Below are 27,939 nucleotides of genomic sequence, written 5' to 3'. Positions count from 1 at the left end.
TATTTCTATAGAAAATTTTGTCAAAATTTTGATTCTATAGAAAATTTTGTCATAATTTTATTTCTATAGAAAATTTTGTCAAAATTTTATTTCTATAGAAAATTTTGTCAAAATTTTATTTCTATAGAAAATTTTATTAAAATTTTGTTTCTATAAAAATTTTGTCAAAATTTTATTTCTATAGAAAATTTTGTCAAAATTTTATTTTTTAGGCAATTTTGTCAAAATTCTATTTTTATAGAAAATTTTGTCAAAATTGCATTTTTATATAGAAAATTTTGTCAAATTCTATTTCTATGGACAATTTTCCCAAAAATTTTATTTAGTTAGAAAATTTTGTCAAATGTTTATTTCTACAGGAAATTTTTTCAAAATTCTATAACTATAAAAAATTTTGTCAAAATTTTATTTCTATTGAAAATTTTGTCAAAATTTTATTTGTATAGAAAATTTTGTCAAAATTTCATTTTTATATAGAAAATTTTGTCAAAATTCTATTTCTATAGACAGTTTTGCCAAAATTTTATTTCTTTAAAAAAATTTGTCTAAATTTCATTTTTATATAGAAAATTTTGTCAAATTCTATTTCTATGGACAATTTTCCCAAAAATTTTATTTCTTTAGAAAATTTTGTCAAATGTTTATTTCTACAGGAAATTTTTTCAAAATTCTATTACTATAGAAAATTTTGTCAAAATTTTATTTCTATAGAAAATTTTGTCAAAATTTTATTTGTGTAGAAAATTTTCTCAACATTTTTTTCCATATACAAAATTTTCTCAAAATAGTAGCTATGAGTGCCAAATTTGGTTTACATCGGTTCATATTTAGATATTGCTCCCATATGTGTTTTTGTGATTTCGACAAAAATGGTAAAAATACCAACATTTTCCTTGTAAAATCGCCTCTGCGAAAAGTTTGCAAAAATGACTCTAATTTTCCTAAATTTCTAATACATATTGTCGAGCGATAAATCATAAATAAACATTTACGAAGATTCCTTAAAATTGCTTCAGATTTAAATGTTTCCCATGTTAGGTTAGGTTATGTGGCAGCCCCATGTATCAGGCTCACTTAGACTATTCAGTCCATTGTGATACCACAGTGGTGAACTTCTCTCTTATCACTGAGTGCTGCCCGATTCCATGTTAAGCTCAATGACAAGGGACCTCCTTTTTATAGCCGAGTCCGAACGGCGTTCCACATTCCAGTGAAACCACTTAGAGAAGCTTTGAAACCCTCAGAAATGTCACCAGCATTACTGAGGTGGGATAATCCACCGCTGAAAAACTTTTTGGTGTTCGGCCGTAGCAGGAATCGAACCCACGACCTTGTGTATGCAAGGCGGGCATGCTAACCATTGCACCACGGTGGCTCCCGGGGTTTCCCATATTTTTTACTAACATAGTGTTCCACCCCATTGCATTAGCCGACTTAAATTTTGAGTCTGTAGATTTTGTAGAAGTCTATCAAATTCTGTCCAGATCGAGTGATATTTAAATGTATGTATTTGGGACAAACCTTTATATAGAGCCCCCAACACATTTGACGGATGTGAGTGATTTGGTATCGAAAATGTAGATCTACAAGGTGGTGTAAGGTATAATATAGTCGGCCTCGCCCGACTTTAGACTTTCCTTACTTAGTTTTTGCTGGGTTTTAGAGCCACTTTTATTAAAATGAGTGTGCCACCTTGTATGGCTTGTGACACTTTTTGTGCCACTTACTAGATATTGTCAGCGGTAACACTGATTGTATGTTCGTTTCATTTGCTCCTCGCCTAGGACAGCTCTGAAATCATCGAGATTACGAAAAGTTCAAGGGTAATAACTTGGGTTTGTACGATTTGTTTTTCTTTTTTCATGTGATTTTCCTAAGAACTTTTTTTCTAACATAAATTATATTCAACGTTTTTTTTTTGTTTTTTGTTTCTTTCTTTCTGTTTCGTCTCTCAATAAAAATGCAAGAAAATCTCACAATACGCGTAGGTGCTGATAAATCTTAAGAAAACAAAAAAAAAAAACGCACACGCTGGTGTGATTCAAACAAACTCGTGTACAATGAACAACAGAGGCCGCAACAGAAAAAATCCTACAAAGTTTCATTAGTTTTTGTCTTGAATGAAATGTGTGTTACACCTTGTGCCAAAAGGCAAACTTAAATGACTTGTTAAATTATGTTTTCCAGACACAAGTTCATCAAAGTTGAAAGCAGAAAAAAAACTGAAAAAGAAAAACGTGTGACATAAGGACACACGTCAGGGAGAAACTAAAAACAAATGAATATGAAATATGGGTAAAAATTTCAAACAAACAATAATCTCAGGTGAGATCAAGAAAATTTGATAAATTCCACCTTTTGTTTGTGGGCATTGATACCTTTCGGTTTGAAGCTAATATCAAAGCCAATATTTAAAAAAAAAATTGTATACTCGTATTATACATGATTTGTAATTTAATATTGTCCAAAAATAATTTCAAAGATATACAAAAAAAATAATTCTTTCCTCCCAAACGAAACGAATATCGTTTCCCATTTCCTTTTCGCTGCAAGGAAATTTGTATGGAAGAAAACTACATTCTCTGTGTGATAAATGGTGATTCTTTTATAGGATGTAAAAATAATTTCATAAAGACAAATTCCTAAAACAATCTAGAATAAATTATTCGATTTTATTATTCTTAAAAATTTTACCTTACCATACAGTTTGTACGCCAACACACTATCCGCTGTAACCAACAGACAATTATCGCAATAACCATGGTTATGGTTGCAACAACGCACGAGCCGATGTAAAGAAACTTTATTTAACAGAAACATAGATGACCGATTTCTTAAAACTACAACTCTTAGTAACGGAAGTAATATAATTTTACATATCTTCCAAAAATGTTCGTAACATTATTATTAATTTAAATTTTTAATATGCAATTTCAAAATGTGTCTTATGTGGTGCAAACTTAGCGCAGGAGCGATGAATGTAAAATGGGCTTGTCATAGGACGGATGTCCACCATTTCAACAGCCGTTGCACTGAATATGCATCACTTCTTTAGGTGTGATCCGAAATCAGCGTTTTGGATGTGAATTAAAAAATTTTGTGATATTTTGATAAATAAACAAAATTTTAATTTTTTATGATTTTGTGTCCATTCTAATGCATGTCTGAAACGCTTCACCTCAACACACAAAAAATTTTTTTTCTTATTCAATCACGAAATTAATTGATCCAATTAATTTTTTGATTGAAATGTCTTCAATCACGGAAATGATAGTATCAATTAAAAAATTAATTGAATGCCAATTAAAAAATTAATTGATCCAATTAAAAAATTAATTGATACTATTAATTGTTGTGATTGATTTTTGTTTCAATTAAAAAATTTGTTGATTCAATTAAATTTTTAATTGAATATCTTTTCAAACTCAATTAAAATTTTAATTGGAAAATTTTTCGTGAAAATTTTTTCTGTGAAATATTAAAAAAAATCACAATTTTTCCAGAATGACTTCAGATTTTTTTTTTGACAAAATTTAAATAAATTTTACCATTTTATTAATCGTTACTCTGTTCTTAATCTAATTGAAACAAAAAAAGTTAAATTTACCCTTTAAAAATATGAAAAAAAAGAGTTATAAAAAAAAAATAAATTAAAATAACTTCTTGAATTGTTAAAATAAAGAACATCTTTGGAAGGACATTTTTGGAAGTGCTTTTAAAGTTGTGCCTTTGGAAGTACTACCAATTTTTTTTTTGCTGGGTTATATTACTTGATTCATGGTGGTGGGTATATAAGATTCGGCCCGGCCAAACTTATGTTCGTTTTTTTGTGCATGTAGACATTAAAATTTTATACAGAAATTACAATTTGACAAAATTTTCTGCAGAAATAAAATGTTGATTAGAATATTTATTAATAAAATTTTGGTAAAATCTTCTATACACACAAAAAAATTTCACGAAAATTTTTCCAGTTAAAATTTTAATTGAGTTTTAAAAAATATTCAATTAAAAATTTAATTGATTCAACAAATTTTTTTATTGAAACAAAAATCAATTACAAAAATAATAGTATCAATTAATTTTTTAATTAGATCAATTAACTTTTTAATTGACCTTCAATTAAATTTTAATTGATACTATCATTTCTGTGATTGAAGACATTTCAATTAAAAATTAATTGGATCAACTAATTTCGTGATTGAATCAGAAAAAAATTTTTTGTGTGTAGGAATAAAATTTCCCATAGAAAAATTAATTTATTTTTAGAATTTCTAGTCTATAAGGAATGTATTCCATAAACTGAATAAATAAATAAATAAAAAATTTGACAAAATTTTCTATAGAAATAAAATTTTGAAAAAATTTTCTATACAAATCAAATTTTGACAAAAATTAATATACAAATCAAATTTTGACAAAAATTAATATAGAAATAAAATTTTGACAAAATTTTCTATACAAATAAAATTTTGACAAAATTTTCTATAGGAGAGAAAATTTTCTATCGAAATAAAATTTTTACACATTTTTTTATAAAAATAAATATAGAAAAATTTTTACAAAATTTCCTATAGAAATAAAATTTTGATAAAATTTTCTATACAAATAAAATTTTGACAAAATTTTCTATAGGAGAGAACATTTTCTATCGAAATGAAATTTTTACACATTTTTTATAAAAATAAAATTTTAACTAAATTCTCCACAAAACTGAAGTCAACATCTCTAAAAATTTTAATTCTCGTCATACTTTGGCCATACTCTCAAAATCCATTGTGGATTTTGAAGTAGCAATTTTCCTTTGTTTATGCAAGCTACAAATATTTAAAACATCGACACATTTATAATTCAAGGTATATTTATATGCCCAAATAAATTTTCGCTATTAGGAGTGATCATAAAATAATCAATAAACGTCTAAAATAAAATAATAAATAATTTCTCTGGAAGAAACATTTATTTTATAAACACAAAACTTTAATCAAAACATGAAAATAAGATTTTTTCAGTTGACATACCTCCAAGATTATTTGGCAATGAGAGAGTCCTTGCTTGGCTACTAAGCTTTGACCTCATGTACACCAACCCCAAGATTTTATAGATTTCTTGTTTTAATGCACAAGCCTTACTTTTCATCGGAAATCCTCATTAGAAAGTTTCTCACTTTTGATTAAAGTGAAAATGAGATAAACGAAATGGCAAGTATCTATCGACACGATTTGTTGCCAAGAGATTTTTCAGTTTGTGTGTGTTATTTTGTTATCCTGTTAGATATAAGTTTTTTTGGTGTCCTGGATTAATAATTAGCTCCCTAGTAGCACAGATGCATGAAGGTGTGAATATTTGCACTCTGATGATAATAATCACCGTTGTAAAGCTGTGGGCAGGTTTTGCGAAAGCAATTAAAACTTTTCCTTTGCGGGTATGGAACTCAAAAAAACAACAACAAAAACAAAAACAGAACGATGACAAAATGTAAGGACAAACCGAACATTGCTAATGCTAATCATGATTTGTAACCAAGCAACAGTTGTAGCCGCCTCTTATATCCCTCACTTGCATTTTGAGGAAATTTGTTTGATAAAAACAATATTTAATTACTCTCAAGTTAATTTGAATTTTAATGAATACATCAACAGGAATCTGTGTTGAACTAGAAACTACAGTGAAAAATATGTATGTTGTAATATAATTGAATATGAAACTGAGAAATACGGATGATGCCCGCAAAAAAAATATTGACAAATTTTCTATAGAAATAAAATTTTGACAAAATTTTCTATAGAAATGAAATGTTGACAAAATTATCTATAGAAATGAGATTTTGACCAAATTTTCTATAGAAATAATATATTGACAAAATTTTCTATAGAAATAAAATTTTGACAAAATTTTCAAAAGAAATAAAATTTATAGAAATTAAATTTTGACAAAAATTTCCATAGATATCCAATTTTGCCAAAATTTTCTATAGAAATAACATTTTGACCAAATTTTCTATACAAATAAAATTTTGACAAAATTTTTATAGAAATAAAATTTCGACCAAATTTTCTATAGAAATAAAATGTTGACAAAATTTTCTATAGAAATAAAATTTTGACAAAATTTTCTATAGAAATAATATTTGTACAACATTTTCTATGGAAATAAAATTTTTACAACATTTTCTATAGAAATAAATTTTTGACAAAACTTTCTATAGAAATAAAATTTTGACAACATTTTCTATAGAAATAAATTTTTGACAAAACTTTCTATAGAAATAAAATTTTGACATAATTTTCTATAGAAATAAAATTTTGACAAAAATTTCTACAGAGATAAAATTTTGACAAAATTTCCTATATAAATAAAATTTTCTATAGAAATAAAATTTTGACAAAATTTTCTACAGAAATAAAATGTTGACAATATTTTCTATATAAATAAAATTTTGACAAAATTTTCTATAGAAATAAGATTTTGACCAAATTTTCTATAGAAATAATATATTGACAAAATTTTCTATAGAAATAAAATTTTGACAAAATTTTCAATAGAAATAAAATTTATAGAAATTAAATTTTGACAAAAATTTCCGTAGATATCCAATTTTGCCAAAATTTTCTATAGAAATAAAATTTTGACAACATTTTCTATAGAAATAAATTTTTGACAAAACTTTCTATTGAAATAAAATTTTGACAACATTTTCTATAGAAATAAATTTTTGACAAAACTTTCTATAGAAATAAAATTTTGACATAATTTTCTATAGAAATAAAATTTTGACAAAAATTTCTATAGAGATAAAATTTTGACAAAATTTCCTATATAAACAAAATTTTCTATAGTAATAAAATTTTTACAATAGTTTTTATTAGTAGATATTACAACAATTGCCAGCCAGTGTCTCATTTGTTGTAATATCTACTGTGATAAAATCTCATTAAATGAATTGTATTTAAAAATCAAATTAATAAAGAAGAATTTGAAAAATGAAAAATGAATGAATGACAATAGTTTTTATAGAAATAAAATTTTGACAATAGTTTTTATAGAAATAAAATTTTGACAAAATTTCTATAGAAATAAAATTTTGACAAAATTTGCTATAGAAATAAAATTTTGACAAAATGTTGTATAGAAATAAAATTTTGACAAAATTTTCTATAGAAATAAAATTTTGACAAAATTTTCTACAGAAATAAAATTTTTACAAAATTTTTTATAGAAATAACATTTTGACAAAATTTTCTATGGAAATCAAATTTTGACAAAATTTTCTATAGAAATCAAATTTTGATAAAATTTTCTAAAAAAAATAAAATTTTGAAAAATTTTTTTATGGAAATAAATTTTTTATTGTGGTTCATTCTTAAAATTACAAAAGCAGGTTTCTAATCCATGTGAGTTTCGCCTCAATCGAACTTCACACCAATTATAAATGTTTTATTAACAAAACATCTCCATCGCCTACATTTCAAATATTAGTTTTGACACGATATACCCCCACCCTCGCCATCCCAAAAATGTATAAGCATTAACTAAACATACATACAATTTTCCAAAGCAATTATTATAATAAATAATATTTTGACAAAAAATTCCATAGATATCAAAATGATGACAAAATTTTCTATACAAATAAAATTTTGACAAAATATTCTATACAAATAAAATTTTGACAAAAATTTTTATAGAAATAAAATTTTGACCAAATTTTCTATAGAAATAAAATTTTGACAAAAATTTTCTACAGAAATAAAATTTTGACAAAATTTTCTATAGAAATAAAATTTTGAAAAAATTTTCTATAGAAATACAATTTTGACAAAATTTTCTATAGAAATAAAATTTTGACAAAACTTTCTATGGAAATAACATTTTGACAAAATTTTATATAGAAATAAAATTTTGACAAAATTTTCTATAGAAATAAAATTTTGAAAAAATTTTCTATATAAATAAAATTTTGACAAAATTGTCTATAGAAATATAATTTTGACAAAATTTTCTATAGAAATAAAATTTTGACAAAACTTTCTATGGAAAATACATTTTGACAAAATTTTCTATAGAAATAATATTTTGAAAAAATTTTCTATAAAAATAAAATGTTGACAAAATTTTCTACAGAAAAAAACTTTGACAAAATTTTCTATAGAAATAAAATTTTGACAAAATTTTCCATAGAAATAAAATTTTGACAAAATTTTCAATAGAAATAAAATTTATAGAAATTAAATTTTGACAAAAATTACCATAGATATCCAATTTTGCCAAAATTTTCTATAGAAATAAAATTTCGACCAAACTTTCTATAGAAATAAAATTTTGACAAAATTTTCTATAGAAATAAAATTTGTACAACATTTTCTATGAAAATAAAATTTTTACAACATTTTCTATGGAAATAAAATTTTGACAACATTTTCTATAGAAATAAATTTTTGACAACATTTTCTATAGAAATAAAATTTTGACAACATTTTCTATAGAAATAAATTTTTGACAAAACTTTCTATAGAAATAAAATTTTGACATAATTTTCTATAGAAATAAAATTTTGACAAAATTTCCCATATAAATAAAATTTTGACAAAATTTTCTATAGAAATAAAATTTTTGCAAAATTTTCTATAGAAATGAAATTTTTGCACAATTTTCTATAGAAATAAAATGTTTGCAAAATTTTCTATAGAAATAAAATTTTGACAAAATTTTCTACAGAAATAAAATGTTGACAACATTTTCTATATAAAAAAAATTTTGACAAAAGTTTCTATAGAAATAGATTTTGACCAAATTTTCTATAGAAATAATATATTGACAAAATTTTCTATAGAAATAAAATTTTGACAAAATTTTCAATAGAAATAAAATTTATAGAAATTAAATTTTGACAAAAATTTCCATAGATATCCAATTTTGCCAAAATTTTCTATAGAAATAAAATTTTGACAAAATTTCTATAGAAATAAAATTTTGACAAAATTTGCTATAGAAATAAAATTTTGACAAAATGTTGTATAGAAATAAAATTTTGACAAAATTTTCTATAGAAATAAAATTTTGACAAGATTTTCTACAGAAACAAAATTTTGACAAAATTTTCTATAGAAATAACATTTTGACAAAATTTTCTATGGAAATCAAATTTTGACAAAATTTTCTATAGAAATCAAATTTTGATAAAATTTTCTAAAAAACTATAAAATTTTGAAAAATTTTTTTATGGAAATAAATTTTTTATTGTGGTTCATTCTTAAAATTACAAAAGCAGGTTTCTAATCCATGTGAGTTTCGCCTCAATCGAATTTCACACCAATTATAAATGTTTTATTAACAAAACATCTCCATCGCCATCGCCTACATTTCAAATATTAGTTTTGACACGATATACCCCCAACCTCGCCATCCCAAAAATGTATAAGCATTAACTAAACATACATTCAATTTTCCAAAGCAATTATTATAATAAATAATAAATAAGAGTCATTTAAGTGAAAACAAAAAACAAAGTGAACAAAACAAACAAATATCATACTTACATGGGATATAAAAATTCCCGGCTCACGAGCTCCGAAAGGAACGCATGAATGGTCCGTGCCGCCAATTATGCTGAAACCCAAAGATCCTTGATTTTTAGGTAAAACCACTTCCTGTTAAATTCCAAACATACACACACACACAATTGTATGGAACAATGGTAGTAGTAGTAAGAGAGGGGGAGGGAGAAAGAGAGAGAGAGAGAAAAAAATTGAATTAAATTTCATTCTTTTTATGGCATATCATCAAATGTTAAATAAAATATATGGGGATGTATATGTATGTTTGTATATTAGGATGGGTCGAAAAAAAAACATAACAAAAGAACATAATTAAATATATTTTATTTAAAAATAAATTAAAAATTACATAAATTTGTAAGCCCTTAGAAAATATATAATTGGGGATTGAAATCCACAATATATTTTTTGTATTTATTTATTTCGACTCACCCTTATACACATATATATATATATATGAGAAGGATATAACGAACCAAACCAAAGAACAAAAGATACCAATTTCTATGTATTTACATGATATTCCTACTTGTTTTTTTTTTTTTTGTTTGTTTTAATATTTTAAAAGCATTTTACATACAAGACACAAAGACAATGAATAATTAATTACAGAGAAAACAAAACCACATCTACATACACACACACACACACACGCAATTACAAATACTAATTCTAAATGATGATTTGATGAAATGAAATGGAAAAGATGATGTTTCCAAAACAACAATCTGCTCGAAATATGATTTACGAAGAACCACTTAACAATGCTGAGCCAATATAAGCTAGCAAAAAGGGAAAAAGATAAAATTAAAAAAAAAAAAAACAATCTAAACCAATATCACCCTTCACCTTTAGCAACCAAAGAAAAAAGCCTTCTTCTACAGCTTCGTTTGTCAATCACATAAACAAATTTTAACCTATATAATAAAAAAATATATTAAAACATATCATATTTTTCAAAAAAGGATTTTTTTTAAGAAAATCTCTTTTTTAGGGGTTTAGACCCAGAACAAAATTCGAATTTCGTTTCTTTGTACAAAGTTCACGTACACAAAAACAAGATTATAAATAAATTCAAATATATTATATGAAATTAAAAAGAAATAAATAATTTCCTTAAATTAATTTTATAATTTAAATTAAATAAATTTCAAGTTTTGCCAGTACGTGTCAGTCAACGGAAGATATTTTTGTTTTCAACATTACAATGAGTTCAAATATATTACATTAAATAAAAAAAGAGAAGAGAAGAGAGAAGAGATTTTTAAGAGTACTCCACTTTTATGAAATTCCCTTAAATTAAATTTAAGTACACACTTTTTTTTTTAATTCCATCAGATGGTGTTGCATATGGGCCATATCGGACCGCCTTTAGGTATAGTCCCTATATAAACCGAGCACTTTCCATCTGATCCGGTTGAATTTTGGTACGTGATGTTATTATATGTCCTCTAACAACCATGCAAAAATTGGTCTATATCGGTCTATAATTATATATAGCCCCAATATAAACCGATCCCCTGATTTGACCTCCGGAACCACTTCGATCCGTTTGGAATTCACTACGTGTTGTTAGTATATGCGTTGTAACAATCATGCAAAAATGGACCATATCGGTTCGTATTTACCCAGCAAAAACTGTGGAAGTTATTCTAAAAGCACTTCTAAAAATGTCCTCCCAAAGATGATATTTATTTTATCTACACAGAAAGTTCTCTTAATTTATATGAAGGAACCAATATCATCTGATCATCCGTTGAAATTTGGCATTCTAATTATCTTGGGAAACTTGGCTTATATAGTTCGATAATTACCCAGCAAAAACAGCGTAGCCAAAAAAAACTAGTGGAAATGATATTTTTGGATCCGGAAGTGGTGCATAATTGGCGCAGAAGCAATGAATTTATTACCCAGCCAAAAAATTTGGATGTACTTCTAAGGGCACAACTTTAAAAGCACTTTCAAATATGTCCTCCCAAAGATGTTCTTCATCTTAACTACTCAGGAAGTTCTTCTAATTTAATTATTTATGACTCGCTTTTTTCATAATTTTTAATGGTAATTTTAACATTTCATGTTTTAAATAGGTTAAAAACGGAGTAAGGATTAGAAAAATAATATATATTTTTTAAATTATGTCGAAAAAAATGCTAAAACCAGACTGGAAAATTTTTGAAAATATTTTAGGTCAATCGATTCAGACAGCTTTAAATATAATGCATTAAAAATCATAGAAATTTTTAGAAATTATTTATTTCATAAAAAACATAGAATTTTTATAAAATATCATGTTTTTATAAAATATCATAGAATTTTTTAAATTTACATTCAAAACACTGAATTCGGATCATACCTCAAAAAGTGATGCATAGTCAGTGCAACGAATGTTGAAATGGTGGGCATCCGTGCTATGACAAGCCCATATCCAGCAAAAAAAGCGTCGCCAAAAAATTTATGAAAATGTTCTTTTTGGATCCGGAAGTGGTGCAAAATTGACGCAGAAGCGATGAATTTAACATGGGCTTGTCATAGGACGGAAGTTCTCCAATTCAACAGCCGTTGCACTGAATCTGCATCACTTCTTTAGGTGTGATCCGAATGCAATGTTTTGGATGTAAATTAAAAAATTCTGTGATATTTTGTCAAATAAATAATTTTTAATGGATTCTAACGCTTGTTAGAAAAATTTCAAAAATTCAAATTTTTTTCAGATTGGATTTTACATTTTTGTCGACAAAATTTAAATGATTTGTACAATTTTATGAATTCTTACTCTGTTTTTAACCTATTTGAAACAAAACAAGTATATACGGCCGTAAGTTCGGCCAGGCCGAAGCTTATGTACCCTCCATCATGGATTGCGTAGAAACTTCTTCTAAACACTGCCATCCAGAATCGAATTACTTAAGTTGCGGTAACGCTTGCCGATGGCAAGGTATCTTAAAACCTCCTAACACCATCTTCTAAATTGTATGTAAGTCCATACGTGGTATATATATAATCAAAAAAGATAGATCCAATACGTATATAATTCAGTTTGCCAAAGTAGACATAAAAATTTGACAAAATTTTCTACAGAAATAAAATTTTAACAAAATTTTCGATAGAAATAAAATTTTCACAAAATTTTCTATAGAAATAAAAATTTTGACAAAATTTTCTATAGAAAGAAAATTTTGACAAACATTTCTACAGAAATAAAATTTTAACAAAATTTTCTATAGAAATAAACTTTTGACAAAATTTTCTATAGAAATAAAGTCTTGGTAGATTATTTTTTGGCTCGAGTGGCAACCATGATTATGAACCGAATAAAATTTGAACAAAATTTTCTATAGAAATAAAATTTTGACAAAATTTTCTATAGAAATAAAATTTTGACAATGATGAAAATTCTATTATGAGCCGAATAAAACTTTTACAAAATTTTCTCTAGAAATAAAATTTTGACAAAATTTTCCATAGAAATAAAATTTTGACAAAATTTTATATAGAAATAAAATTTTGGTAGATTATTTTTGGCTCTAGTGGCAACCATGATTATGAACCGATATGGACCAATCTTTGTGTGATTGGACCAATTTTGGTATGGTTGTTAGCGACCATATACTAACACCACGTTCCTAATTTGAACCAGATCGGATGAATTTTGCTCCTCCAAGGGGCTCTGGAGGTCAAATCTGGAGAACGTTTTATATGGGGGCTATACATAATTATGGACCGATATGGACCAATTCTGGCACGGTTGTTAAAGATCATATACTAACACCATGTTCCAAATTACAACCGGATTGGATGAAATTTGATTTTCTTGGAGACTTCGCAAGCCAAATCTGGGGATCGGTTTATACGGGGGCTATATATAATTATAAACCGATGTGGACCAATTTTTGCATGGTTGTTAGAGACCATATGCCAATATCACGTACCAAATTTCAGGCGGATCGGAAGAAATTTGCTTCTCTTTGAGGCTCCGCAATCCAAATCTGGGGATCGGTTTATATGGGCGCTATATATAATTATGGACCGATGTGGACCAATTTTTGCACGGTTGTTAGAGACCATATACCAACACCATGTACCAAATTTCAGCCGGATCAGATGAAATGCTCTTCTCTTTGAGGCTCCGCAAGCCATATCTGGGGATCGGTTTATATGGGGGCTATATATAATTATGGACCGATATGAACCAATTTTTGCATGGTTGTTAGAGACTATATACCAACACCATGTGCCAAATTTCAACCGGATCGGATGAAATTTGCTTCTCTTTTAGGCTCCGCAAGCCAAATCTGGGGATCGGTTTATATGGGGGCTATATATAATTATGGACCGATGTGGACCAATTTTTGCATGGTTGTTAGAGACCATATACCAACACCAGATACCAAATTTCAGCCGGATCGGATGAAATATGCTTCTGTTAGAGGCTCCACAAGCCAAATCTGAGGGTCCCTTTATATGGGGCCTATACGTAAAAGTGGACCGATATGGCCCATTTTCAATACCATCCGACCTACATCGATAGCAACTACTTGTGCCAAGTTTCAAGTCGATAGTTTGTTTCGTTCGGAAGTTAGCGTGATTTCAACAGACGGACGGACGGACGGACGGACATGCTTAGATCGACTCAGAATTTCACCACGACCCAGAATATATATACTTTATTGGGTCTTAGAGCAATATTTCGATGTGTTACAAACGGAATGACAAAGTTAATATACCCCCATCCTATGATGGAGGGTATAAAAAGTTAAAATTATCCATTAAAAGTATGAAAAAAAAAACAAGTTATTAAAAATTGAATTAAAAGAACATCCTGGGTAGTTAAAATAAAGAACATCATTGGGAGTGCATCTTGTGGAAGTGCTTTTAAAGTTGTGCCTTTGGAAGAACTTCCAAAATTTTTTGCTGGGTATCATCCAGCAGTCTAGACAATAAATTGACTAATTTTTTGCTTTATTTCTAACTATATTCCTCCATTCTTCCATCAACACTGTACCAAATTTCATCGCAATAATAGTGGCCTAACAATTGCGAACAACAAATACATTGTCAGACGATCGGACACCAAGGGCTAAACCAACTCAGGAGGTTGTTCTGAGTCCATCGGTATATATTTTATAGAGCTTAAAATCAATATTTCTGGTAGGCACATTGTGTTTGCATAAACCCTGACCACTATGTGGTACAGGGTGCTGTGCCACAAAACAAATTTTTTTTTGATTCAATCACGAAATTAATTGACCCAATTAATTTTTTAATTGAAATGTCTTCAATCACAGAAATGATAGTATCAATTAAAAAATTAATTGATACTATTAATTTTTATTATTCATTTTGGTTTCAATTAAAAAATTTGTTGAATCAATAAAAATGTTAATTGAATATTTTTTAAAACTCAATTATAATTTTAATGGGAATAAATTTTCGTGATTTTTTTTTCTTGTATGTGGGGCACTGTATATTTTTTTCCTTGCCCAAAATCTGATCATATATTCCATTCCATTATTATTCCATTAAGTCGTGTTGTTCTTATACACACAAAAAATTTTTTTCTGATGCAATCACGAAATTAATTGATCCAATTAAATTTTTTAATTGAAATGTTATCAATTAAAAAATAATTGACAGCCAATTAAAAAATGAATTGATCCAATTAAAAAAATTAATTGATACTATTAAATTGTGTGATTGATTTTTGTTTCAATTAAAATATTTGTTGAATCAATTAAATTTTAATTGAATATTTTTTAAAACTCAATTAAGATTTTAATTGGAAAATTTTTCGTGACATTTTTTTTCTGTGTAGTTAAGTGATACGACTAAAAAAATTGTTAGACTAAGGTACATTTTAATAATTCTGAAAAATTTTTCAAAATTTATGAAATCGTCCTCAAAATTTTTTAGGTTGATTAGGAAGCAAAGAAGCATTCAAAAATGACTTTTGTTTTAAGGAGTTTTTTTTTTCCTTAAAACATACAATAATTTCTACTTGAAATCGAGTCTGAATTAGGAAATTTAAGGTGTTCTTAACACGTTTTTAAATGACTTTGATAGCACATGACTATTTTTTTTCCCTAGTATTAAGTACGGAAAACTCAAATTTAAAAGAGAATGTTGTCCTAATGCTTGCTATCCTTACTTCAATTATCCGCTTGATTGATTCAAAATCAATACCAAAATCATTAGTGTCAAAGTGTCAAGACAAAATCTTTGGAACCGGGCAAGATTTGTTTCAGTGTAGCTGAATCATAAGCCTTTGTTCTATGCAAGTATATGTAATTCTCAAATATTAGTTCAACTTCATTCAGAATGACCTCCTAAAAATATTGTCCCGAAAAAAAAAATCTGTACGCTAAATTTAACTTATTTTTATTGGAAAAAAATATTTATTTGTAGTTAATTTTTATTATTTTTTTTTTTTTTCGAAATTCCATAGCTTAAGGAAATTTTCTTTTATTTTTTAATATGTCTCAGATATTTTATGAACTGAACGTGGGTATAAAGTTCAATGACAGTACACATACGTTCAATATGAACTAAGACAAAAGTTAATTTTCGTACGATTCCCAAAAATAGTAAGAATGAACTACAGTATGGTTAAAATGGTTATAATTTTGGCACCAATGATTTTTTTTTCTTCACTTTTAGATCATTTTTTCTTGTATTATTTCTAGTTAAAAAGTACACCAGGGCATTACATTTTCCTGGTTTTAACAACGATCTGTGGAAATCTCAAAATGTGGAGTATAATTTAGTTAAATTTTCGCACAATGCTACACAGAAAAAAATAGCAACAAAAATTTTCCAATTAAAATTTTAATTGGAATAAAAAAAAAATATTTAATTAAAAATTTAATTTGTTCAACAAATTTTTTAATTGAAACAAAAATCAATCATAAAAATTAATTGTATCAATTAATTTTTTAATTAATTATTTAGTTGATTTTGGTGATTGCTACTATCATTTTTGTGATTGAAGACATATTAATTAAAAATTAATTGGATCAATTAATTTCGTGGTTGAAGACAAAAAATATTTTTTGAAGCCAAAAAATATTTTTTGTATAAAACAGTTTATTGTTTTTTTTTTTTTTTTTTTTTTTTTTGTATAATACTAGTGTCATCTCCTCCGGTTACACACAAAAAAAAAATATTTGTTGTCTTCCATCACGAAATTAATTGATCCAATTAATTTTTAATTGAAATGTCATCAATCCCAAAAATGATAGTATCAATTAAAAAAATAATTGAAAGTCAAATTAATTGATCCATTTAAAAAACTAAATTAAATTACTATTAACTCTTGTGATGGATTTTTGTTTCAATTAAAAAATTTGTTGAACCAATTGAAATTTTTAATTGAATATTTTTTAAAAATCAATTAAGATTTAAATTGGAAAAATTTTCACGAAATTTTTTTTTGTGTATGTTCGTTTTAAATATAAATATTACATTCTTGGCCCAAAACAATTTTTTTTAACTCATATTAATTAATAATCACAATATATTATAATTGCTGCTTTAATAACTACAATTTCAGTAAATCATCAAACATAATTTAAAATTTGCATTTGCAACTCTGCGAAATTTCAGAGGATTTAAATTGAGACTTTTTTTAATTTTTCTGAACTCCGGGATAAATCCCCCTCATTGGCAGGCAAAACCCTAACCAGCGAATGAACAAAAAAAAAATAAATAAAAATATTAATACTCCTGTGCCGCACAACGTAAATGAATGATAAAAATTTAAAGTAATAAAAATATTGACAGTAGCAAAAAACAAAATCAAAAAAAAAAAAAAAACAAAAAAAAAAACTGTGTATAACAATACAAGCAACAGTAGCCAACAGAATTGTGTATAAAAAATAAAATAAAAAATATCAACATATACGCTGGCACAGAGCAAGCATACAAGCGAAAGACACATGTAACAGTATATATTTACATATGAATAAACATTTAAAGATAATAAACAATGTAATAAAATAAACGTTCACACCCATACTTCCTCATAAACGCACACACACACACACATGGAGCAACAGTGCATGCATATCCCACCATTCGGCAGGTGAAACAACCACCAAATGCTCACCATAAACAAAAAGGACATTCTACAATCTCATTGTAAATGTATGAGAATGAATGTAATAGGGTGTACCGAATTTTATGAGAAGTGAAATATTTTTTCTATACATTGAAATATAATTTTTTTCTATACATTGAATATATTTTTTTCGGTATTTATACAATCGCGATTAGGGTACTTGGGTGGTCCGATAAGTGAAGACCCCATATATTTTTATTATAAGAACAAAAACTTGCAGTTTAGTCAATGCATGGTTTTAAGCTAAAGTCAAAAACAACAGAAATAAAATTTCGACAAAATTTTCTATAGAAATAAAGTTTTGACAGAATTTTCTATATAAATACAATTTTAACAAAATTTTCTATAGAAATAAAATTTTGACAACATTTTCTATAGAATTTTGACAAAATTTTCTATAGAAATAACATTTTGACAGAATTTTCTATAGAAATACAATTTTAACAAAATTTTCTATAGAAATTATATTTTGACAAAATATTCCATAGAAATAAAATTTTGACAAAATTTTCTATAGAAATAAAGTTTTGATAAAATATTCTATACAGAAATAAATTTTTGACAAAATTTTCTATAGAAAATAAATTTGACAAAATTTTTTATAGAAATAAAATGTTGACAAAATTTTCTATAGCAATGAAATTTTGACAAAATTTTCTATAGAAATAAAATGTTGACAACATTTTCTATAGAAATAAAATTTTGAAAAAAATTCTATAGAAATAAAATTTTGAAAAAATTTTCTATAGAAATAAAATGTTGACAAATTTTTCAAAAGAAATAAAATTTTGACAAAATTTTCGATCAACATAAAATGTTGACAAAATTTTCTATGGAAATAAAATTTTGACAAACTTTCTCAATAGAAATACAATTTTGAGAAATTTTTTTATTGAAATAAAAATTTTACGATATTTTTCAATAGAAATGAAATTTCGACAAAATTTTCTGTAGAAATAAAATTTTGACAATAACATATTTTCTGTAGAAATACAAGTTTGACAAAATTTTTCATGGAAATAAAATTTTTGCAAAATTTTCTATAGAAATAAAATTTGGACAACATTTTCTGTAGAAACAAAATTTTGACATGATTTTTTATGGAAATAAAATTTGGACAAAATTTTTATAGAAATAAAATGTTGACAAAATTTTCTATAGAAATAAAATTTTAACAAAATTTTCTATAGAAATAACATTTTGACAAAATTTTCTATAGAAATAAAATTTTGACAAAATTTCCTATAGAAATAAAATTTTGACAAAATTTTCGATAGAAATTTAATTTTGACAAAATTTTCTATAGAAAAAATATTTTGAGAAATTTTTCTGTAGAAATAAAATTTTGACAAAATTTTCTATAGAAATAAAATTATGACAAAATTTTCTATAGAAATAAAATTTTGACAAAATTTTCTATAGAAATAAAACTTTGATAAAATTTTCTACAAAAATAACATTTTGACAAAATTTTCTATAGAAATAAAATTTTGACAAAATTTTCTATAGAAATAATATTTTTATAGAAATAAAATTTTGAGAAAAATTTCTATAGAAATAAAATTTTGATAAAATTTTCTATAGAAATAAAATGTTGACAAATTTTTCAAAAGAAATAAAATTTTGACAAAATTTTCTATCAAAATAAAATGTTGACAAAATTTTTCTATAGAAATAAAATTTTGAGAAAAATTTCTATAGAAATAAAATTTTGACAAAATTTTCTATAAAATACAATTTTGACAGAATTTTCTATAGAAATAAAATTTTGATAAAATTTTCTATAGAAATAAAATTTTGACAACATTTGCATAGAAATGAAATAAAAAGGTTGACAACATTTTCTATAGAAATAATATTTTGATAAATTTTTTCTATAGAAATACAATTTTGACAAAATTTTCTATAAAATACAATTTTGACAGAATTTTCTATAGAAATAAAATTTTGACCAAATTTTCTATAGAAGTAAATTGTTGACAAATTTATCAAAAGAAATAAAATTTTGGCAAAATTTTCTATCAAAATAAAATGTTGACAAAATTTTCTATGGAAATAAAATTTTGACAAAATTTTCTATAGAAATAAAATTTGGACAACAATTTTTATTTCTCAATAGAAATAAAATTTTGAGAAAATTTTTTATAGAAATAAAATTTTGAGAAAATTTTTTATAGAAATAAAATTTTGAGAAAATTTTTTATAGAAATAAAAATTTTACGATATTTTTCAATAGAAATGAAATTTTGACAAAATTTTCTATATAAATAAAATTTTGACAAAATTTTCTATAGAAATAAAATTTTGACAAAATTTTCTATAGAAACAAAATTTTGACAAAATTTTCTATAGAAATAAACTTTTGACAAAATTTTCTATAGAAATAAAATTTTGACAAAATATCCTATAGAAATAAAATTTTGACAAAATTTTCTATAGAAATAAAATTTTAACAAAGTTTTCTATAGAAATAAAATTTGGACAAAATTTTCTATAGAAATAAAATTTTAACAAAATTTTCTATAGAAATAAAATTTTGACAAAATTTTTTATAGAAATAAAATTTTGACAAAATTTTCTATAGAAATAAAATTTTGACAAAATTTTCTATAGAAATAAAGTTTTGACAAAATTTTCTATAGAAATAAAACTTTGATAAAATTTCCTACAAAAATAACATTTTGACAAAATTTTCTATAGAAATAAAATTTTGACAAAATTTTTTATAGAAATAAAATTTTGACAAAATTTTCTATAGAAATAAAATTTTGACAAAATTGTCTATAGAAATAAAATTTTGACAAAATTTTCTATAGAAATTAAATTTTGACAAAATTTTATATAGAAAAAATATTTTGAGAAATTTTTCTGTAGAAATAAAATTTTGACAAAATTTTCTATAAAAATAAAATTTTGACAAAATTTTCTATAGAAATAAAATTTTGACAAAATTTTCTATAGAAATAAAACTTTGATAAAATTTTCTACAAAAATAACATTTTGACAAAATTTTCTATAGAAATAAAATTTTGACAAAATTTTCTATAGAAATAAAATTTTGACAAAATTTTCTATAGAAATAAAATTTTGACAAAATTTTCTATAGAAATAAAATTTTGACAACATTTTCTATAGAAATAATATTTTTATAGAAATAAAATTTTGAGAAAAATTTCTATAGAAATAAAATTTTGATAAAATTTTCTATAGAAATAAAATGTTGACAAAATTTTTCTATAGAAATAAAATTTTGAGAAAAATTTCTATAGAAATAAAATTTTGACAAAATTTTCTATAAAATACAATTTTGACAGAATTTTCTATAGAAATAAAATTTTGATAAAATTTTCTATAAAAATAAAACAACATTTGCTATAGAAATTAAATTTTGACAAAATTTTCGATAGAATTAAAATTTTGACAAAATTTTCTATAGTAATAACATTTTGACAAAATTTTCTATAGAAATAAAATTTGTACAAATTTTTCTGCAGAAATAAAATTTTGACAAAATAGTCTATAGAAATAAAATTTTGACAAAATAGTCTATAGAAATAAAATTTTGACAAAATAGTCTATAGAAATAAAATTTTGACAAAATTTTCTATAGAAATAAAACTGCCTATCTGCGAATTTGCATTCAGCCTATTCTATTGTACATCCCAAACATATGGTGGTATGATTTTATTTGTTTAACGTTTTGTATATGTGCTGCTATTGCTCATATTTTGATTGCTTCTTTTAATGTTGATAAATATGAAGGTAATAAAAGTGAGATGTTCAACTGTAAAACATCAGAGAAATGATAAAATTTTAAAACCCAAATGAAAAAAAAAATATGACAATATCTTTGCTCTCTGACAAAATGTCAGCAATACCAAGGAAATGAGCAAATTAAGTTTTGCTTTGGGAAAAGGGAAACATTTTACAAGTGGCTATATTTAAAAAAATATCTGTGTAAAGTAAGAGGGCCAAAATAGACGTTTATTAATAATAGAATTGTGCTGGTAGGTTTCGTATAGTGTAAGACCGATATTTTAGGTTCACTTAGGCTATTCAGTGCAATGACATGATTTTGCACAGAAATGGTACGAGTATAATGATATTAATCAGTATGCCACTAGTAGTGAGTCCATTAATGAAATAGAGGAAATCGTTCAATTAGAATGGGATGGTATATCTAATGGGAGCTATATCTAAATCTCAACGGAGTGCGATGAAATTTTGCATATTTAAACGATGGTTAATAAAATTACTTTGTGCCAAATTTAACGACGATCGGTCAGTGAAAAAGCGCAATGTGGCCGCATTTGTCGAAATTGGACGATAAATATATATATATGAAAGCATATCTAAGTTTGATTTTTTTTCAAATTCAAAAGCGTTCGTCCATGTGTCAAAAAAAAAAACACCATGTACCAAATTTTATCAAAATCGATTGATAAATGCGACCGCAATCTTGCGAAAATGGACGGACGGACGGACAACAATGACGAGATCGATTCAGGAGATCATTCAGAGTCAATCGGTATACATTGAATAGGGTCTAAAATAAATATTTCTGGTACAGGCAAAACATTTTTTTCTGATTCAATCACGAAATTAATTGATCCAATTAATTTTTTAATTGAAATATTTTCAATCACGAAAATGATAGTATCAATCATAGGTTTAATTGGACATTAAAAAAGTACTTGATTAAAAAATTGATTTCATTAGCAAATTTCAATTAATTTTTTAATTGATACAATTAAATATTTAATTGATGGTGATTGCAAAACTCAATTAATTTTAATTAATTTCTTATCTGACTTAGTGTTTTAGTTCAATAAAAAAATGTACTGTTTGCAACAAATATATTTTTAAAAATTACAAAAAAATCCATCACTTCTTTTTGAAGGGCACAGAACAAAAATATCACCAAAATATAGAAGGGCACAGAACAAAAATATCAACAAATAATTCGTTCTTTTTATTTACTAAAAATTAATAATAACTAACCAGTTAATAGAAATTGCTAAACTCATGCAAAAGGCTTTTTATAGGCAATAAAAAAATACTACTAGATTAAAAAATTAATTTATTACTTCCTGAAAAAAAAATTACGAAAATTTGTCCAATTAAAATCTTAATTGAGTTTTAAAAAATATACACTTAAAAATTTAATTGATTCAACAAATTTTTTAATTGAAATAAAAATAAATCACAAATTAATAGTATCAATTAAGTTTTTAACTGGATCAATTAATTTTTTAATTGACTGTCAATTAATTTTTTAATTGATACTATCATTTCTGTGATTGAAGACATTTCAATTAAAAAATTAATTAATTAAATCAATTAATTTCGTGATTGAATCAGAAAAATATTTTTTTGTGTGTTCAATTTTTTTTTGGTCTCTGAACTCAAATAATTATTTATTTATTGTATTATTATATAGCAACTAATAATTTCAGGCTATAATTTATTTTTTAATTTAATAAAAATATTTTTTTTTAAATTTTTAATTTGATTAAAAAGTTACTAATTGTATCAGTTACTATTTGAATTGATTACTTTTTTAACTTCAATGAAACTTTTTTTAAATTGGAAATATTTTCGATGATATTTTTTTTTCTGTGTATAAATTCTTAATCACAGCCGTTTTATATTCTATTTTAAATTTAAATTCAAAATCTGACATTGACGCTATATAAACTAATTTTTTATAACAAATTATGAGCAGTTGTAAACTAAATTTGCGCCTATTATCCTAACACACATTTTTTTTAGATTCAATCACAAAATTAATTGATCCAATTAATTGATTAATTGAAATGCCTCTAATCACGAAAATGATACTATCAATCACAGTTTTTATTGAGCATCAAGAAATACTTGATTAAACAATTTATTTATTATACCCTCCACCATAGGATGGGGGGTATATTAACTTTGTCATTCCGTTTGTAACACATCGAAATATTGCTCTAAGACCCCATAAAGTACACATATATTCTGGGTCGTGGTGAAATTCTGAGTCGATCTGAGCATGTCCGTCCGTCTGTTTAAATCACGCTAACTTCCGAACGAAACACGCTCTCGACATGAAACTTGGCGCAAGTAGTTGTTATTGATGTAGGTCGGATGGTATTGCAAATGGGCCATATCGGTCCACTTTTACGTATAGCCCCCATATAAACGGACCCCTAAATTTGGCTTGCGAGGCCTCTAAGAGAAGCAAATTTCATCCGATCCGGCCGAAATTCGGTACATGGTGTTAGTATATGGTCTCTAACAACCGTGCAAAAATTGGTCCACATCGGTTCATAATTATATGTAGCCCCCATATAAACCGATCCCCCGATTTGGCTTTCGGAGCCTCTAAGAGAAGCAAATTTCATCCGATCCGGCTGAAATTTGGTACATGGTGTTAGTATAAGGTCGCTTACAACCATGCAAAAATTGGTCCACATCGGTCCATAATTATATATAGCCCCCATATAAACCGATCCCCCGATTTGGCTTTCGGAGCCTCTAAGAGAAACAATTTTCATCCGATCCGGCTGAAGGTGGGTACATGGTGTTAGTATATGGTCTCTAACAACCACGCAAAAATTGGTCCACATCGGTTCATAATTATATATAGCCCCCATATAAACCGATCCCCCGATTTGGCGTGCAGAGCCTCTAAGAGAAACAATCTTCATCCGATCCGGCTGAAAATTGGGTACATGGTGTTAGTATATGGTCTCTAATAACCATGCAAAAATTGGTCCATATCGGTCCATAATTATATATAGCCCCCATATAAACCGATCCCCCGATTTGGCTTGCGGAGCCTCTAATAGAAGCAAATTTCACCCGATCCGGCTGCAATTTGGTACATGGTGTTAGTATATGGTCTCTAATAACCATGCAAAAATTGGTCCATATCGGTCCATAATTATATATAGCCCCCATATAAACCGACCACCAGATTTGACCTCCGGAGCCTCTTGGAAGACCAAAATTGATATGATTCAGTTGAAATTTGGTACGTGATGTTAATATATGGCCTCAAACACCCATGCAAAAATTGGTCGATATCGGTCCATAATTATATATAGGCCCCACATAAACCGATCCCCAGATTTGACCTCTGGAGCACCTTGGAAGAGCAAAATTCTTCCCATTCGGTTGAAATTTGGTACGTGACGATAGTATAGGGTATCCAACAACCATGCAGGAATTGGTTCCTATCAGTCCATAATAATATATAGCTCCCAAACCGATCCCCAGATTTGACCTCCGGTGCCTTTTGGAGAAGTTCAAAATTCATCCGATCTGGTTGAAATTTGGTACGTGTTGGTAGTATATGATATTTAACAACCATCTGAGTTGAAATTTGTGTATGACACAAAGCTTCTACGCAATACATGGTGGAGGGTACATAAGATTCGGCCTGGCCGAACTTACGGCCGTATATTTTTGTTTTTTTCTGATTCAATCACGAAATTAATTAAATTAATTTTAATTTTTAATTGAAATGTCACAGAATTAAAAAATTAATTGTTCCAATTAAAAAATTAATTGATACTATTAATGTTTGTGAATGGTTTTTGTTTCAATTAAAAAATTTGTTGAATCAATTAAATTTTTAATTGAATATTTTTTAAAACTCAATTGAAATTTTAATTGGAAAAATTTTTTTCTGTGTATACTATATTTCAATCACTTTCTATAACTATATTTAATCCTTTTTAGTTTGATTCAAAAATTTAGGAATTTAAAATAAAACAATGTCCATAACTTTTGTAAATGTCTTACTCTTCCGAGTTTAGAGTTTTCAACTTCAATAAACTTTTTTAATTGGGAATATTTAGGTGATATTTTTTTTCTGTGATCCATGGCGAAAAAAAATAACCCATAAACTTTAGGCACTTCCATGATGAGTGAGAGTGAGTCACAGAAAAATCACAAAACTGAGTTTATTTAAAAATCATCATAAAGTAAATTAAAGTTGTAATGAAAAAATTGATTCTATTCAATTTATAAATTTGCTATAAAGGGCATCCCAGCACATTTGCCACATTACAATTTTTGGTCTGCAATACTTCACTCGAAGCTGATGTAATAATGAAACATCTGTTTTCACCGCCCCCTTTCCGTTTTAAGAAATTTGATAAAATTTTAAATGAAACAAAAAAAAAACGCTCCAACCAATCTTTAAAAATATGATTTGATTTCCAATGAAAAATGTGATGTCATTAAATTCATGACAAAAAAAAAAAAAAAACAAATACACGGTAACTCAACTCATGCCACAAAATTGCAGTCATAAAATTTTAAACATCAGGTCTTCCTTGGTAAATGGCCTTCATATCCGCTCAAAAAAAAAGTAGCAACACATCAGAAACATCCATGATGCTCAATGCCATCATGAGATTGCAGTTAAAATGAAACTGCGACAGGTAGTTAAAGAACAAAACACAAAAAAACGACCAACAAGACCCACGCCCAGGAAAATGTGGTCTAAAAAGAGACTCAACGGCTTTCAACTAAACCACCTTCAGATTGAAGTACCATACCGGCTGACATTATATTTTTATAACAAATTTATGGTGTTTCCGCGTCTTGATGCTGATGCCACTAGGACAGCAGGTTGCACGAGATGCTCGTTATTCCAACAACTCTCAAAATTTGAAATCCTGTGTTTTTTCCGCGGATGGTGGGCGGGGCGTTGCGGGTGTGGCGTTTGGAAATATGAAATAAAAGACATGTTGCGCGACTCGGATGGAGGCCATGTAATTTGAGGAAATGACAGCACCACTAGGAGATAAGGCTACTGCTGCTGCAATGGTTTTAATACTCCCTCGCAATGATGAAAATGAAATTTACGTTTGCCAACGAAACGAAAAGCGAGAGTGGTCGTTAGTTAGTTAGGCCTTTGCATGGTGGTTTATATTACCAAAGTGATATAGGCCAGGTTCATTGGGATTGTCTCTGAACTTGGTTCATTTTCAGAAATGTGCAATCATGAAAGTTTCTACGGGAGTTTTGAGAAATTTGATTAATTTAAAGATATTGTTATGCACTGAAAAAAATATTTACGTGATACTACAGATTACGCAACCTAAATTTTAGGATGCGAAATTTACAAATTATTAAGGACAAATTTCTTTAAAATAATGAAATTTTAATTAAAATAAAGTTTAAAATCTTTGCTTCAAAATTGTTTTTCATTAAATTTAAGATACAAATTTTGTAAATTCGCGTCCCTCCGTTAAAGTCGCATGTCTTTGAACTAAGGCTACTTTTCCTTAAAGTATAGAAACACATTTTTGATTTAAAGAAATTGTCCTTAAATTAACTGAAATATTAAAACTTTAGATTTAAGATAAAAACGTTTCAAATATAGGCTAAGACTTATTTTGAGGATTTAGCGTCTTTGGTTTGGATATTTTTTTTTTTTTGGAATTAAGGAAACATTTTTTACTTTGAAGCATCCGTTATAGTTTGGATTTTTAGACTGACATTTGTTTGTACGTGAGTACCTTTATTAATAAACCGCGAAAAGAGAATGACAATTTGCACTGAAAAAAATATTGTCGTGAGGTCAAAGATTTCATGTCTTTAAAATACGAATACAAATTTTGCTTAGCATAGAAGACGCATTTCTCTAAAATAAAGTTATTTTCCTTGTCCAAAAGTCGATAAACTTTTCAATGAAGTCGTATTGTCCTTATAATAAAGTGATTTGACTTAAAAATGGGTATCTTAACATGAAAGACAAAATTTATAGGCTAAGGTCAACTTGACTATAATAATTCTGAAAAATTCTTTAAATTTAATGAAATTGTTTTTAAATTTGTTGTCTTTTGGCATCTTGACTACAAAGCAAAAAATCGTTCAAATATAGGACATGTTTTTGAACACTTTATTTTAAAGAAGTTTTTTACTTCAAACATAGCATAATTTCTACTGGAAATCGAGTCCTACTTTGGAAAATAAAGTTGCCGTTAACTCGTTTTTAAGCAAAATAAAATTTGCTTCCTAGAAGCAAGTACACAAAACCTAAATTTAAAAGAGAATTGTGTCTTAAAAGTATCCTTACTTGTATTCTCCGCTTCTTTGGCTCGGAATCAATACCAAATTTTTTAAAGTAAACACAAAATCTTTGGAACCGAGTATGCTTTTTTTTCAGTGTGATAAATGAGCTCTGTATTCTAATTTTAATTTTATTGGTCCTAGATTTAAAGCTAACAAGTATATACGGCCGTAAGTTCGGCCAGGCCGAAGCTTATGTAC

At 26.3% G+C, this 27,939-nt stretch overlaps 1 protein-coding gene across 12 annotated transcripts in view; it reads right to left on the bottom strand.

Annotated features, from left to right (window-relative positions):
• The window catches only part of scrib (scribble planar cell polarity protein), a 712,308-nt gene that overhangs the window by 306,387 nt on the left and 377,982 nt on the right, over positions 1-27,939 (bottom strand). For all 12 annotated transcript variants that reach the window (XM_075292328.1, XM_075292330.1, XM_075292336.1 and 9 more), the window contains one exon: positions 9,540-9,650. In XM_075292328.1, coding sequence (XP_075148443.1) covers positions 9,540-9,650 — 111 coding nt within the window. The remainder of the gene's footprint in view (positions 1-9,539; positions 9,651-27,939) is intronic.

Source organism: Haematobia irritans, chromosome 1 (genome assembly GCF_050003625.1).
Source record: "Haematobia irritans isolate KBUSLIRL chromosome 1, ASM5000362v1, whole genome shotgun sequence".
NCBI lineage: Eukaryota > Metazoa > Arthropoda > Insecta > Diptera > Muscidae > Haematobia > Haematobia irritans.
The sequence above is the reverse complement of the archived record's forward strand: the minus strand, read 5'-3'. Positions and strand labels throughout refer to the sequence as shown.